The following is a 12,277-nucleotide window of genomic DNA, read 5'->3' on the forward strand; positions in this document are numbered from 1 at the left end:
GGTGTACCTGTGGATGTATTTCAAGGCCTACCTTCACACTCAGTGCCTCTTTGCTTGACATCATGGGAAAATCTAAATAAATCAGCCAAGACTTCAGAACAAAAATTGTAGACTTCCACAAGTTTGGTTCATCCTTGGGAGCAATTTCCAAATGCCTGAATGTACCCCGTTCATCTGTACAAACAATAGTAAACCTCATGGGACCACCCAGCCGTCATGCCACTCAGGGAGGAGACACGATCTGCCTCCTAGAGATGAACGTCCTTTGGTGAGAAAGGTGCAAATCAATCCCAGAACAACAGCAAAGGACCTTATGAAGATGCTGAAGGAAGCAGGTACAAAATGATCTATATCCACAATAAAACGAGTCCTATAACCTGAAATGCCGCTCAACAAGGAAGAAGCCACTGCTCCAAAACCGCCATAAAAAACCAGACTACGGCTTGCAACTGCACATGGGGACAAAGATCGTACTTTTCAGTCCTCTGGTCTGATGAAAAGAAATAGAACTGTTTGGCCATAATGACCATCGTTATGTTTGGAGGAAAAAGGGGGAGGCTTGCAAGCCGATGAACACCATCCCAACAGTGAAGCACGGGGGTGGTAGCATCATGTTGTGTGGCTGCTTTGCTGCAGGAGGGACTGGTGCACTTCACAAAATAGATGCCATCATGAGAAGGGAAAATTATGTGAATATATTGAAGCAACATCAAGACATCAGTCAGGAAGTTAAAGCTTGGTCGCAAATGGGTCTTCCAAATGGACAATGACTTAAGGACAACAAAGTCAAGGTATTGGAGTGGTATTGGAGTGGCCATCACAAAGCCCTGACCTCAATCCTATACAAAATTTGAGGGCAGAACTAACTGTATGTATGTATGTATGTATGTATGTATGTATGTATGTATGTATGTATGTATGTATGTATGTATGTATGTATGTATGTATGTATGTATGTATGTATGTATGTATGTATGTATGTATGTATGTATGTATGTATGTATGTATGTATGCATGTATGCATGTATGCATGTATGCATGCATGTATACACTGATTCTTGAATATCACTTAAAATCCTAATGAGCTTAGTTCAACTGTGACACCATGTCAGAACCCAAATAGAACCTTGTTTTACTCCAATGTTATTAAACATTTTAAATGTAAACAAACACTGTATAGTCTCAAAACATAGTTAAAACTATCATTTTTATATAATGGATGGTCAGTCATTGCAGCCATAGCTCTGTCTGAATCTGAGATTAGTGCATTTTTAAATCCATCCCTCAGCTTTTTACCAAAGCAAAGGCGGGGTTAGACTTTTGTTTCCACTGTAGATTGGCCCCTTAAGACCAGACCATCTGCTGCACTACAGTAGCTGTGGTTTTGAATCCAATTTAGGTTTCACACACCAACCAAGAGACATCCATCCAGCCCAGCCATCCACCCCAAGTCTAGGACTACATCCCAAATACATTACATCCCCTCTATTCCTGACACAGTCCACTACTTTTGACCAGGGCACATGAAATCTTATTCCCTACATAGTGCACAACTTCTGACTAGCGCTTTATGTGCCCATTTGGAACGCAGCCTAGAACAGCACATTGTTTTTGTCTAACATCACAGCAGCAGAACCTGGGAGAACAGAGGAAGAGGATGTTCTCCGCCTCGGGTAGGTAGATCATCTGTCCCTTCAGCCTCAGGCAGCTGATCTCAGCACCAGTCAGCTCGTCCTCGTTCTCTGAAGTCTCCACGTTCAAGAGGCCCTCCTGGAAAGACATAATTTACACACACACACACACACACACACACACACACACACACACACACACACACACACACACACACACACACACACACACACACACACACACACACACACACACACACACACACACACACACACACACACACACACACAGGCAGAGACACACACAGACACACACGCATGGACACACAAGCAGCCAGGACACACAGAAAATATAAATGTAGTTTTCTATCTAATTCCTCTATTTTTTTGTGATGGAATTTTAACATTAAATTAAAATGCAAAAAGTTTCAGTAGTGAGTATTCTTGGCATACCTTGCTTCGCAGAACGAAGACAGTGTTGATGTGGGAGAGCATGCCTTGGAAGCTGAAGTCTATGTGTGGACGCACCAGAGAGAACACGGAGGGCAGGTTACAGATGCCTGGCTGGAGCTAAGGAATACAACAGCAAAACACTTCATAAGGGGGTCCTACATACTTGTGCCAAGTCTTACAATAGATTAGAACCACATATTTGCATTACAACTGCAGGCTAGCTGTGAAGCCCATATCTACAGTGCATTATATACACACTCCTACTGAGTTATAATGCAGTCATAATGCAGTATAAGAGTAGTTATTTACACACATAAAATCTCAATGTCCTATAGATAAATAGACATAAACCTGCGGCAGCACACGGGAGATAGCGTTGCCGCACTGAGTAAGCATCAGGTTCCTGTCGAACATGAGGTGAAAGGGAAAGGCCTTGCAGAAGGTGTAGGGGCTGATCCGGGTCTCCTGCATGCCGTTCTCCTCGAAGCCGTCCAGATCCTCATAGAAGGCCTCCTCCTCCGAGTCCTTCTCCTCGATCAGGAACTTGATGTGGTCACACTCCTCACTCTTCTGCTGGATCACCTGGTGAAGGAAGAATGGATTTCATAAAAGGGAGGAAGGTGCAAACATAAAATTAGAATGAGTGCATGCTATGCTTCCTGTGTTTATATCCTGCTTTACTTTATGGGGACACTCAAAATGTACGCCAGTCCACCCATTATGGCAAGAGATAATGTAAGAGATACCGGTGGGTGATTGCTAAACGCATAGACATCGAAATACAGTATGTCTTTATGTAAATATCTAAGGTGATCTAAGGTGTGATGGTTTTAAACACAGTGATGTTCTTGTGAGGGTTACTGCCTGGCCACAACAAGTCCTTTTTAGTCTATACACTGACGTCAATGGCTTGACGCACACGGTTTCCGTGGCAACAATGAAAACACTTCCAGACAATCTGGTGTCATATTTGCAGGGTCTGTCAATTAAGCTCCCCCATTTAATTTTACGCCGAGCTTGGGAGATAAAAAATACATACGGACACCTATCTCTGCGATATGATTAGGATTGAAAGTAGAGTTGTCTTTCTTTGAAAATGAGGAGGAAACCTACGTGCTCAGAGAAAAGATTTTTGAAAGGACTATCCAAGTCTATACCAATGGTATATACTAATTCCACCTGGTGTTTGCTGCATGGACTACTATGCTATAAAGAAGGTACATAACTTAATCACATATTCCTAGCTTTAAAACTATCATGACACTTATATCAGTCTAATAATGGTTAGACACTTTAAAATACCGTATCTTACACTATAACTACTAGCTATTTGGTAGTTGTATTACGTCACCTTCTGAGTGTACTAACATTCTGCCCCTTTCATAGACATCTGACCCAAGTCAACAGAGACCCACCAGCATCTCAGATCAAAAACTGCCCACTGAGTGACCAACACTAGCAGTTGCTCAGACCCAAACAACTCCTGAATGGAGAGGGGCATTTGAAAGTCGGCCACTGTCCCATTTTGGACTGAAGGTAAGAACCCCAAGCAGCACAGAATCCAAATAACTTCCAAGGCACACAAAAAACAGTGCCCGAGTTAGGTCTAGCAGTAGTTAGCATTGGCTCGCGAAACCACCTCTAACTTCCTTCATACTGAATACAGAGACATATAAATGGTATCCACGAGTTCATCTGACTCTGGGGAAGTAGATAAGGCGCCTCATTGCCAAAATCCCGAACTATCCCTTTAATTTCTTAAGGATCTACGAGATTGGTGTCCCTATACCGGGACAGTTGTTGCTAACTAGAAAGACGTAAGTAACCGCAAACTTTCCAGGACATAGACATGTCTTATATGGCCAGAAAGCTTACATTCTTGTTAATATAACTGCACTACCCAATTTACAGTAGCTATTAAAGTAAAAAAAAATGCTATTGTTTGAGAAGAGTGCACAACAACAAACTTGTATCACAGCAACTGGTTTTATACATTCACCTCTGAAGGTAAATAATGTACTTACATTCAGTAATCTTATGCTGATTTGTCATCCTGAGGGTCCCAGAGATAAAATGTAGCATAGTTTTGTTTGATAAAATCAATTTTTTAATTCAAAATTAGGAAATGGCTTCTACAGTTTGAACCCCTGCTTGTCTCTACATTAATTTCACATTTCTACAAACTTCAAAGTGTTTCCTTTCAAATGGCATCAAGATGTCATTTTAGGCTTCTTTTTTTTAAAGGGTCCAATCCTTTTAAGTAATAATAGTTATTATTTTATTTTAAACAGCACACCTTCATTTCTATTTCTGTGCCGTGGATCTGTTGGGCCACCGTCTTGATGATGCCGATCACAATGTCCTGGAGCCCCTCCCTCTCCGAATAGTAGTGCAGGATCAGATTGTTGCCCTTCTCCGCGTCTGTGCAGCGGAAGGACGGAGCCCTCATCCCAGGGTAGATGGTACCTAGGTGGTCGTGGAGGGCATCCAGATTCTGTATGGGGGTTGCATAAATGATTGAAATAGGAGTTTCTCTCCATTAAGATTCCATTTAGACTGGTCCCATATCAGTTTGCGTTATATAGCCAACTCCTGTGGTCATTGTCATACCAAACACCATAGGAGTTGGCTACACAGCATAAACTGATCTGGGAGCAGGCAAGGCAGGCCAAAAGCAGGCCTTCAGAACAAGGTTGCATAACTCCAGTCCTCACTGCTTTATCTCTGTTTCAACCCAAAGTAATAATAATAATAATAATATATGCCATTTAGCAGACGCTTTTATCCAAAGCGACTTACAGTCATGTGTGCATACATTCTACGTATGGGTGGTCCCGGGGATCGAACCCACTACCCTGGCGTTACAAGCGCCATGCTCTACCACAAAGTGAAGCCCTACATTTTGTATTTGTAAATAGAGGGTTCGGTCTTGGCAAATCAAACTGCCACTGTCCTATTTGAATTACATGGTCAACTCCCCCATATTCAAAGACGAGGGGTCGGTCACAGAATTGTTTCGGCACTGTACAATTGAAATATAGGTCATATTGAACTTACGTTGAAGCATTCATGACATTGAAGAGGACATTGTTTTACATGAGTATCTGTTAACTGAAGAAATATTAAAGAAGGGAACTGGAGTGCTTACCTGCAAGAATTCACGGACATTGGAGCCTAAAACACGCAGGATGGTGTCATACCCTGATTCTTGGCAAAACTCAAAAAACATCTTCCCAAACATCTGTAGGATACACCCTGCATCAATCTCTGCAAGATAAAAAATACACCATCTCAGTCCCATTGGTAACACTTTAAAATAAGTGACCCTTTATAAAGGGTAGCATATTTTAAAGTGATGCCATACAATTATGTTAGGAATAAACTGGTTCAAGTAAAGCATCTTGCATTTCAAAACATGATTAAAAAACATACTGAGAACTTTGCTTGCAGCTGCAACAAGGTCATATGTTTTGGCATCTTCATATATGATTCTGACAAGGAACTGACCCTCTACATCGAGTTGTGCCTCCCTCCTGATAACAGGAAAGAAGAAAATGCAATTATTAGATATCATTGTCAGGATTTGGCCAGGGTTGTTCCGGTTTTTGGTCACTAGATGCCCCCATTGTGCTTTTTGACCTTTTGTTTTCCCTTGATTCCCATTATTATTTGCACCTGTGCCCCGTTTCCCCTGATTGTATTTAAACCCTTAGTTTTCCTCAGTTATTTGCTCTGTGTTTGTATGTTAGCACCCAGCCCTAGTATTCTGTGTACTCTTGTTGATCCCGGTGGACTCGCTTGTGGAATTCTGTTTTTTGTTCTTGTTTATTTATTTTTGAGTATCTTTTGAGGCTTTTTATGCTATACCTACCACCTTGTGGATTTACCTTTTTGTCTTGGAGGATTACCTTTGTTTTTGTGGAATTCCTTTTGAGGTTGTGGAGTTACATGTTTTCCTGAAGGACTTCACTTTTTTACTTCATTAAATACACTGTCTCAAGTACTGCTGTGTCTGCATCATCTTCTGGGTTCTGCCGACTATTCGTGGCTCAGTTGGTTAAGTGACTGTTTCTCACTCCGGAGACCCGGGTTCGTAACCGGGTCCTGACAATCATATTAACATGTGATTATCACCTATGTAATAAAGAGGCAGTTGACTAGAGCATACGACAACATATTCGCTTGTCCTCTATAGTATCCATTAAAACTAGCTTCATAACGTTGTATGCCGTTGTTTATGCCTATGGCGGATGTTATAACATTTTAAATAGCTGTTATAAAAGCCTTAAATGAATCATACATGAGGGTCCTTCAGTAAAGTGATAGCTATACTTATTTGGTCCAATCAAAAACAATCAGTATCACTTTACTTTATGGGGGTATACATAAGGCATTCATAACAACGTTATGAAAACAGTCATGACACTTTCATGAATGTTGGAGTACCCTTAATCTACCTTTGAGCACTAACTGCATCGTAGGATTATCTATATTTAGAAGTTACAATGAGAAAATGTATTTGGCATGCTAATAAATAAGCCTGATATATATCCTAATGAGGTCTATTTGACCTGATTACCGAGTTGATCTGAGAAAACAATACTGATTTGCTGTGCTGGCTAGCAACCACTTTCTCTGAGCATGTGATCTGCTGAACAAACATAAAAATGTAGTGAAAATAAGAATTACTTTTTCAATTGCTCTGAGATGTAAGATCTGAAAATAAAACCTAGCTTGAATATTTACACATGTAATAATGTTGAATTACGTCAGCCAAGATAAGGTTGAGAAATATTGCAGCACAATGTTTTTGGGCGATAAAAATGACCAGAATCCTAAAAACACGTTTTTTTTTGGAGAGGCAGCTGTGCCTCTGTTCTTATAGCATAGGATGGGATGAAAGTCTGGGTCCTGGAACAGCAAATACTGAGGAAGAAAAATAAACTTGGATCTTGCCAAATATTTGAGCACTTTGTTATCATAATGCAACAACCTCCCTTTATCACCACTATTAGAAAGCTAATGAAAATGAAATGATGAGTAAAAATATGGCTCGCCTTCCTATAATAGTGATGTCATTTAATAATGAATTGATGAATTATATATATCGTTTTCTTTTATGTTTGCTGGTGATTTATGGTGATTTATGGTCACATGGTATAAGTTAGATAGGCCCACTATATCTGCTGGTCACGACATGGCCATTCGTTATACACTCTGTCTAGCAAAAGGGGGAGATTATTGATTTCAATACTATAATATGGTTAATTGACATATTTTTGCATTATTATCCATGTCATATTGGTAGGTTAAATAAAGTTGTGGTCAAGACAATGTAGTAAACACAATTAAAGTGTAATAACTTAAAATGTAAAAGTAAAGTAACAATGTAAAGTAAGCAATTGTTATTACATGGTAATTACTTAAGCAGTAGTGTAATTTGCATTTATTAAGTAACATTAAGGCAGTTATCTACAAATTAAAATCGTACATTTCATAAAACTTTTCACAACACATTGTCTGCCCTCAAGCCACTAAGCTACTCTCCTACCACATATCTACAATACAAAATCTATGCGTTCATGTGTGTAAAGTGTGTTACTACAATGGTGCTTCACACAGTTATAGGAGCAATTTAATGTGTTACTAAAATATCTATCTACTGAACATACCTGCTGATTCCTTGTTTTGCATTTTGCAACATGGCCACATTTAGTTTTTATTTTCACTTTCTGCTTTGAATTATGGTATGCAAATGCCCTGTGTCAATCACAAATACAAAACAAATATTTGAACTCACTTGATGTCTTCCCACACGTCTTCGCCATAATTTCGTAATACAAGTAGCTCCAAGGCGTGATTGACAAAACCATACTAAAAACGGATATAAAACAGAAATAGAGAAACATAAATCAGAAAATACAAGTATGTCAAAAATGTAGAGTGATGATAGTGTTATGATTCCACTGTAAATTGGAATGACTTGTTCAACAGCAAATAATGTTTTCATTAATGCAACATGAATATTAGAACGATAAAATCGCACTCGCATCACGAATTTCAGTGTTAATTTACAGTGAACAGATATTGTAGCCATAGGCTGATAGCTCGTTCTCATACGGGAAAACGCACCACTACACATCAAAATAACCATGGCAATCAAATGTCGCCGTGAAATCTAATAGGTTGATGTTTACATACCATTTCTACGACCAGTTCTTCACGATTCCTTATCAATGTAAACTGTTATGTCTAAATCAACACGGCACCTTCACAGTTTGCAGATGTTACGTTGGGGCTCCATTCTTGAAAACATTCCTCATCAAATTGACATCGAATGTGTCCAATGGGAGCTCAAGGACAAAAATACTCACTCGGCAACTGACCACTGAGGAAGAAATGAGGGTTGCTCGCTGAAGACAGCGTTGTTTATGAAAACAGTGTAAAAGAAAGACTACACAACAAAACCAACCTATTTAAATGCCACAATCAAATGATATAAACAAATCCTAGGTAGAATAGATTATAAACTGGGTGGTTCGAGCCCTGAATGCTGAGTGGCTGTATATCAGACCGTATACCACAGGTATGACAAAACATGTATTTTTACTGCTCTAATTACGCTGGTAACCAGTTTATAAGGTTTATCCAGGCACTCCGCGTTGCGTCGTGCTGGGAACAGCCCTTTGGCCATATTGGCCATATACCACACCCCTGAGGTGCCTTATTGCTTAACTATATCATGGCATTGTTGAATACTCGTTTCTGATTGTCTTGCAGGGAATTATAGGGCGTGCATTATTTCCCTATAATGCACAGTATACTCGAGAATCACATAATAAGGAATTCTCCTCAACCACACCCACTAAACACATTTTCTTTCTTATTGACCCCAATTGTAAAAGAGCCAACTCTTTTACAATGGTTAATAGTTATACAGAAATAACAAAACATGCCGAAAAGCTACTGTGTTGTTCAATGTACATGTAACCAGAAATCCCGACCTACGGTTCACAATGTTCCCAAGTAGGGAAATAGAGCCTGCAAGAAGAGCTCTGTGGATTCAGGCTATTCAAATAAAATTGTATTGGTCACATACAAATGGTGTAGTGAAATGTTTATGCTTCTAGATCTGACAGTGCAGCAGTACCAAACAGGTAATATCTAATAATTCCACAACAAAACCTAATATCTAACAAATTCCACAACAAAACCTAATATCTAACACATTCCACAACAAAGCCTAATACACACAATGTAGTAAAGGAATGGGATGAGAATATGTCAGTATAAAATATATGGATGAGCAGTGACAGAGCAGCTAAGATGCAATAGATAGTGAAGGATACAGTATATACATATGAGATGAGTAATGCGAGATATGTAAACATTCTTAAAGTGGCATTATTCAAGTGACTAGTGTTCCATTTATTAAAGTGGCCAATGACATCAAGTCTGTAGGTAGGCAGCCGCCTCTCTGTGCTAGTGGTGGCTGTTTAACAATCTGATGGCCTTGAGATAGCCATTTTTAAATCTCTCTGCCCCAGCTCTGATGCATCTGTGCTGACCTCACCTTCTGGAACAGGTAGTGGCTCAGGTGGTTATTGTCCTTGACTATCTTTTTTGCCTTCCTGTGATATCAGGTGTTGCAGGTGTCCTGGAGGACAGGTAGTTTGCCCCCGGTGATGCGTTGTGCAGACTGCACCACCCTCTGCAGAGCCTTGGGGTTGTGGGGGGGTGCAGTTGCCGTACAAGGTGGTGACACAGCCCGATAGGATGCTCTCAATTGTGCACCTGTAAAAGTTAGTGAGGGTTTTCGGTGACAAGCCACATTTTTTCGGCCTCCTGAGGTTGAAGAGGCGCTGTTGCGCCTTCTTCACCACACTGTTTGTTCGTGGACCATTTCAGTTTGTCGATGATATGTACACAGAGGAACTTAAAACATTCCCCCTTTATCCACTTATGTCCCGTCGATGTGGATAGGGGGGTGCTCCCTTTGCTGTTTCCTGAAGTCCATGATCATCTCTTTTGTTTTGCTGATATTGAGTGTGATGATATTTTTCTGACACCCCACTCTGAGTGCCCTCACCTCCTCCCTGTAGGCTGTCTCGTTGTTGTTAGTAATCAAGTCTGCCACTGCAGTGTCGTCTGGAAACTTGATGATTGAGTTGGAGGTGTGCATGGCCACGAAGTCGTGGGTGAACAGGAAGTACAGTAGAGGGCTGAGAACGCACCCGTGTGGGGCCCCAGTGTTGAGGATCAGCGGAGTGGAGATGTTGTTTCCTACCTTCACCACATGGAGGCGGCCCATCAGGAAGTCCAGGACCCAAATGCACAGGGCGGAGTCGAGAGCCAGAGTCTCAAGCTTAATGACGAGTTGAGGGTACTATGGTGTTGAATGCTGAGCTGTAGTCAATGAACATCATTCTTACATAGGTAATCCTCTTGTCCAGATGGGATAGGGCAGTGTGTAGTGTGATGGTGATTGCATCGTCTGTGGTAACAGGTAGAGTGAAGGTGATATGATCCTTGACTAGTCTCTCAAAGCACTTCATGATGACAGAAGTGAGTGCTGCGAGGCAATAGTAATTTAGTTCAGGTACCTTAGCTTTCTTGGGAACAGGAACAATGGTGGCCATCTTGAAGCATGTGGGGACAGCAGACTGGGATAGGGATTGATTGAATATGTCCGTAAACACACCAGCCAGCTGGTCTGCGCATGCTCTGGGGACGCGGCTCGGGATGCCGTCTGGGCCGGCAGACCTGCATGGGTTAACATGTTTAAATGTTTTATTCACGTCGGCCACGGCGAAGGAGAGCCTACTGTCTTTGGTAGCGGGCCGTGTTGGTGGCACTGTATTGTCCTCAAAGCACGCAAAGAAGTTGCTTAATTAGTCTGGGAGATGTTGATGTCTGCAATGGGGCTGGTTTTCATTTTGTAATCCGTGATAGTCTGTAGACCCTGCCACATACAGTTGAAGTCAGAAGTTTACATACACCGTAGCCAAATACATTTAAACTCAGTTTTTCACAATTCCTGACATTTAATCCTAGTAAAAAGTACCTGTCTTAGGTCAGTTAGGATCACCGCTTTATTTTAAGAATGTGAAATGTCAGAATAATAGTAGAGAGAAGGATATATTTAAGCTTTTATTTATTTCATCACATTTCCAGTGGGTCTGTAACGGTTTTCTTGAGTCGAAGGAGAGGTGGACCAAAACACAGCGTGGTTATTATTCATGGTTCTTTAATAAAGAAACTATACATGAATAGACTAACAAAACAAGAAATGTGAAATACCAAAACAGCCCTATCTGGTACAAACACAGAGACAGGCACAATCACCCACAAAACCCAACATTAAACAGGCTACCTAAATATGGTTCCCAATCAGAGACTGACTAACACCTGCCTCTGATTGAGAACCATATCAGGCCAAACATAGAAATAGACAAACTAGACATGTAACATAGAATGCCCGCTCAGATCACACCCTGACCAAACAAAACATAGAAACATACAAAGCAAACTATGGTCAGGGTGTGTAGGCCTCCTTGCTCGCACACGCTTTTTCAGTTCTGCCCACAAATTTTCTATAGGATTGAGGTCAGGGCTTTGTGATGGTCACTCCAATACCTAGACTTTGTTGTCCTTAAGCCATTTTGCCACAACTTTGGAAGTATGCTTGGGGTCATTATCCATTTGGATACCCATTCACGACCAAGCTTTAACTTCCTGACTGATGTCTAGAGATGTTGCTTCAATATATCCACGTAAATTTTCCCTTCTGATAATGCCATCAATTTGTGAAGTGCACCAGTCCCTCCTGCAGCAAAGCAGCCCCACAACATGATGCTGCCACCCCCGTGCTTCACTGTTGGGATGGTGTTCTTCAGCTTGCAAGCATCCCCCGTTTTCCTCCAAACGTAACGATGGTTATTATGGCCAAACAGTTTAATCAGACCAGAGGATATTTCTCTAAAAAGTATGATCTTTGCCTCCATGTGCAATTGCAAACCGTAGTCTGGCTTTGTTATGGCGGTTTTGGAACAGTGGCTTCTACCTTGCTGAGCGGCCTTTCAGGTTATGTCGATATAGGACTCATTTTACTGTGGATATAGATACTTTTGCACCCTTTTCCTCCAGCATCTTTACAAGGTCCTTTGCTGTTGTTCTAGGATTGATTTGCACTT

The 12,277-nt window shown here is 41.0% G+C and overlaps 1 protein-coding gene across 2 annotated transcripts in view; it reads right to left on the bottom strand.

Moving 5' to 3' along the window:
- LOC124001736 (guanylate cyclase soluble subunit beta-1-like) overlaps positions 1–8,412 on the bottom strand; it is a 57,586-nt gene extending 49,174 nt beyond the window's left edge. The window contains exons 1-8 of one of the 2 annotated variants that reach the window (XM_046308760.1): positions 8,286–8,412; positions 7,885–7,958; positions 5,517–5,617; positions 5,233–5,351; positions 4,381–4,578; positions 2,436–2,666; positions 2,085–2,201; positions 1,637–1,770 (exon numbers count right to left, since the gene is read on the bottom strand). In XM_046308760.1, the coding sequence (XP_046164716.1) occupies positions 1,637–1,770; positions 2,085–2,201; positions 2,436–2,666; positions 4,381–4,578; positions 5,233–5,351; positions 5,517–5,617; positions 7,885–7,958; positions 8,286–8,288 (977 nt within the window). In that variant the 5' untranslated portion in view covers positions 8,289–8,412. The remainder of the gene's footprint in view (positions 1–1,636; positions 1,771–2,084; positions 2,202–2,435; positions 2,667–4,380; positions 4,579–5,232; positions 5,352–5,516; positions 5,618–7,884; positions 7,959–8,285) is intronic. The other variant, XM_046308761.1, reaches the window with a different exon arrangement.
- Positions 8,413–12,277: the final 3,865 nt, after the last annotated feature.

This window comes from Oncorhynchus gorbuscha, linkage group LG17 (genome assembly GCF_021184085.1).
Source record: "Oncorhynchus gorbuscha isolate QuinsamMale2020 ecotype Even-year linkage group LG17, OgorEven_v1.0, whole genome shotgun sequence".
In the NCBI taxonomy this organism is placed as follows: domain Eukaryota; kingdom Metazoa; phylum Chordata; class Actinopteri; order Salmoniformes; family Salmonidae; genus Oncorhynchus; species Oncorhynchus gorbuscha.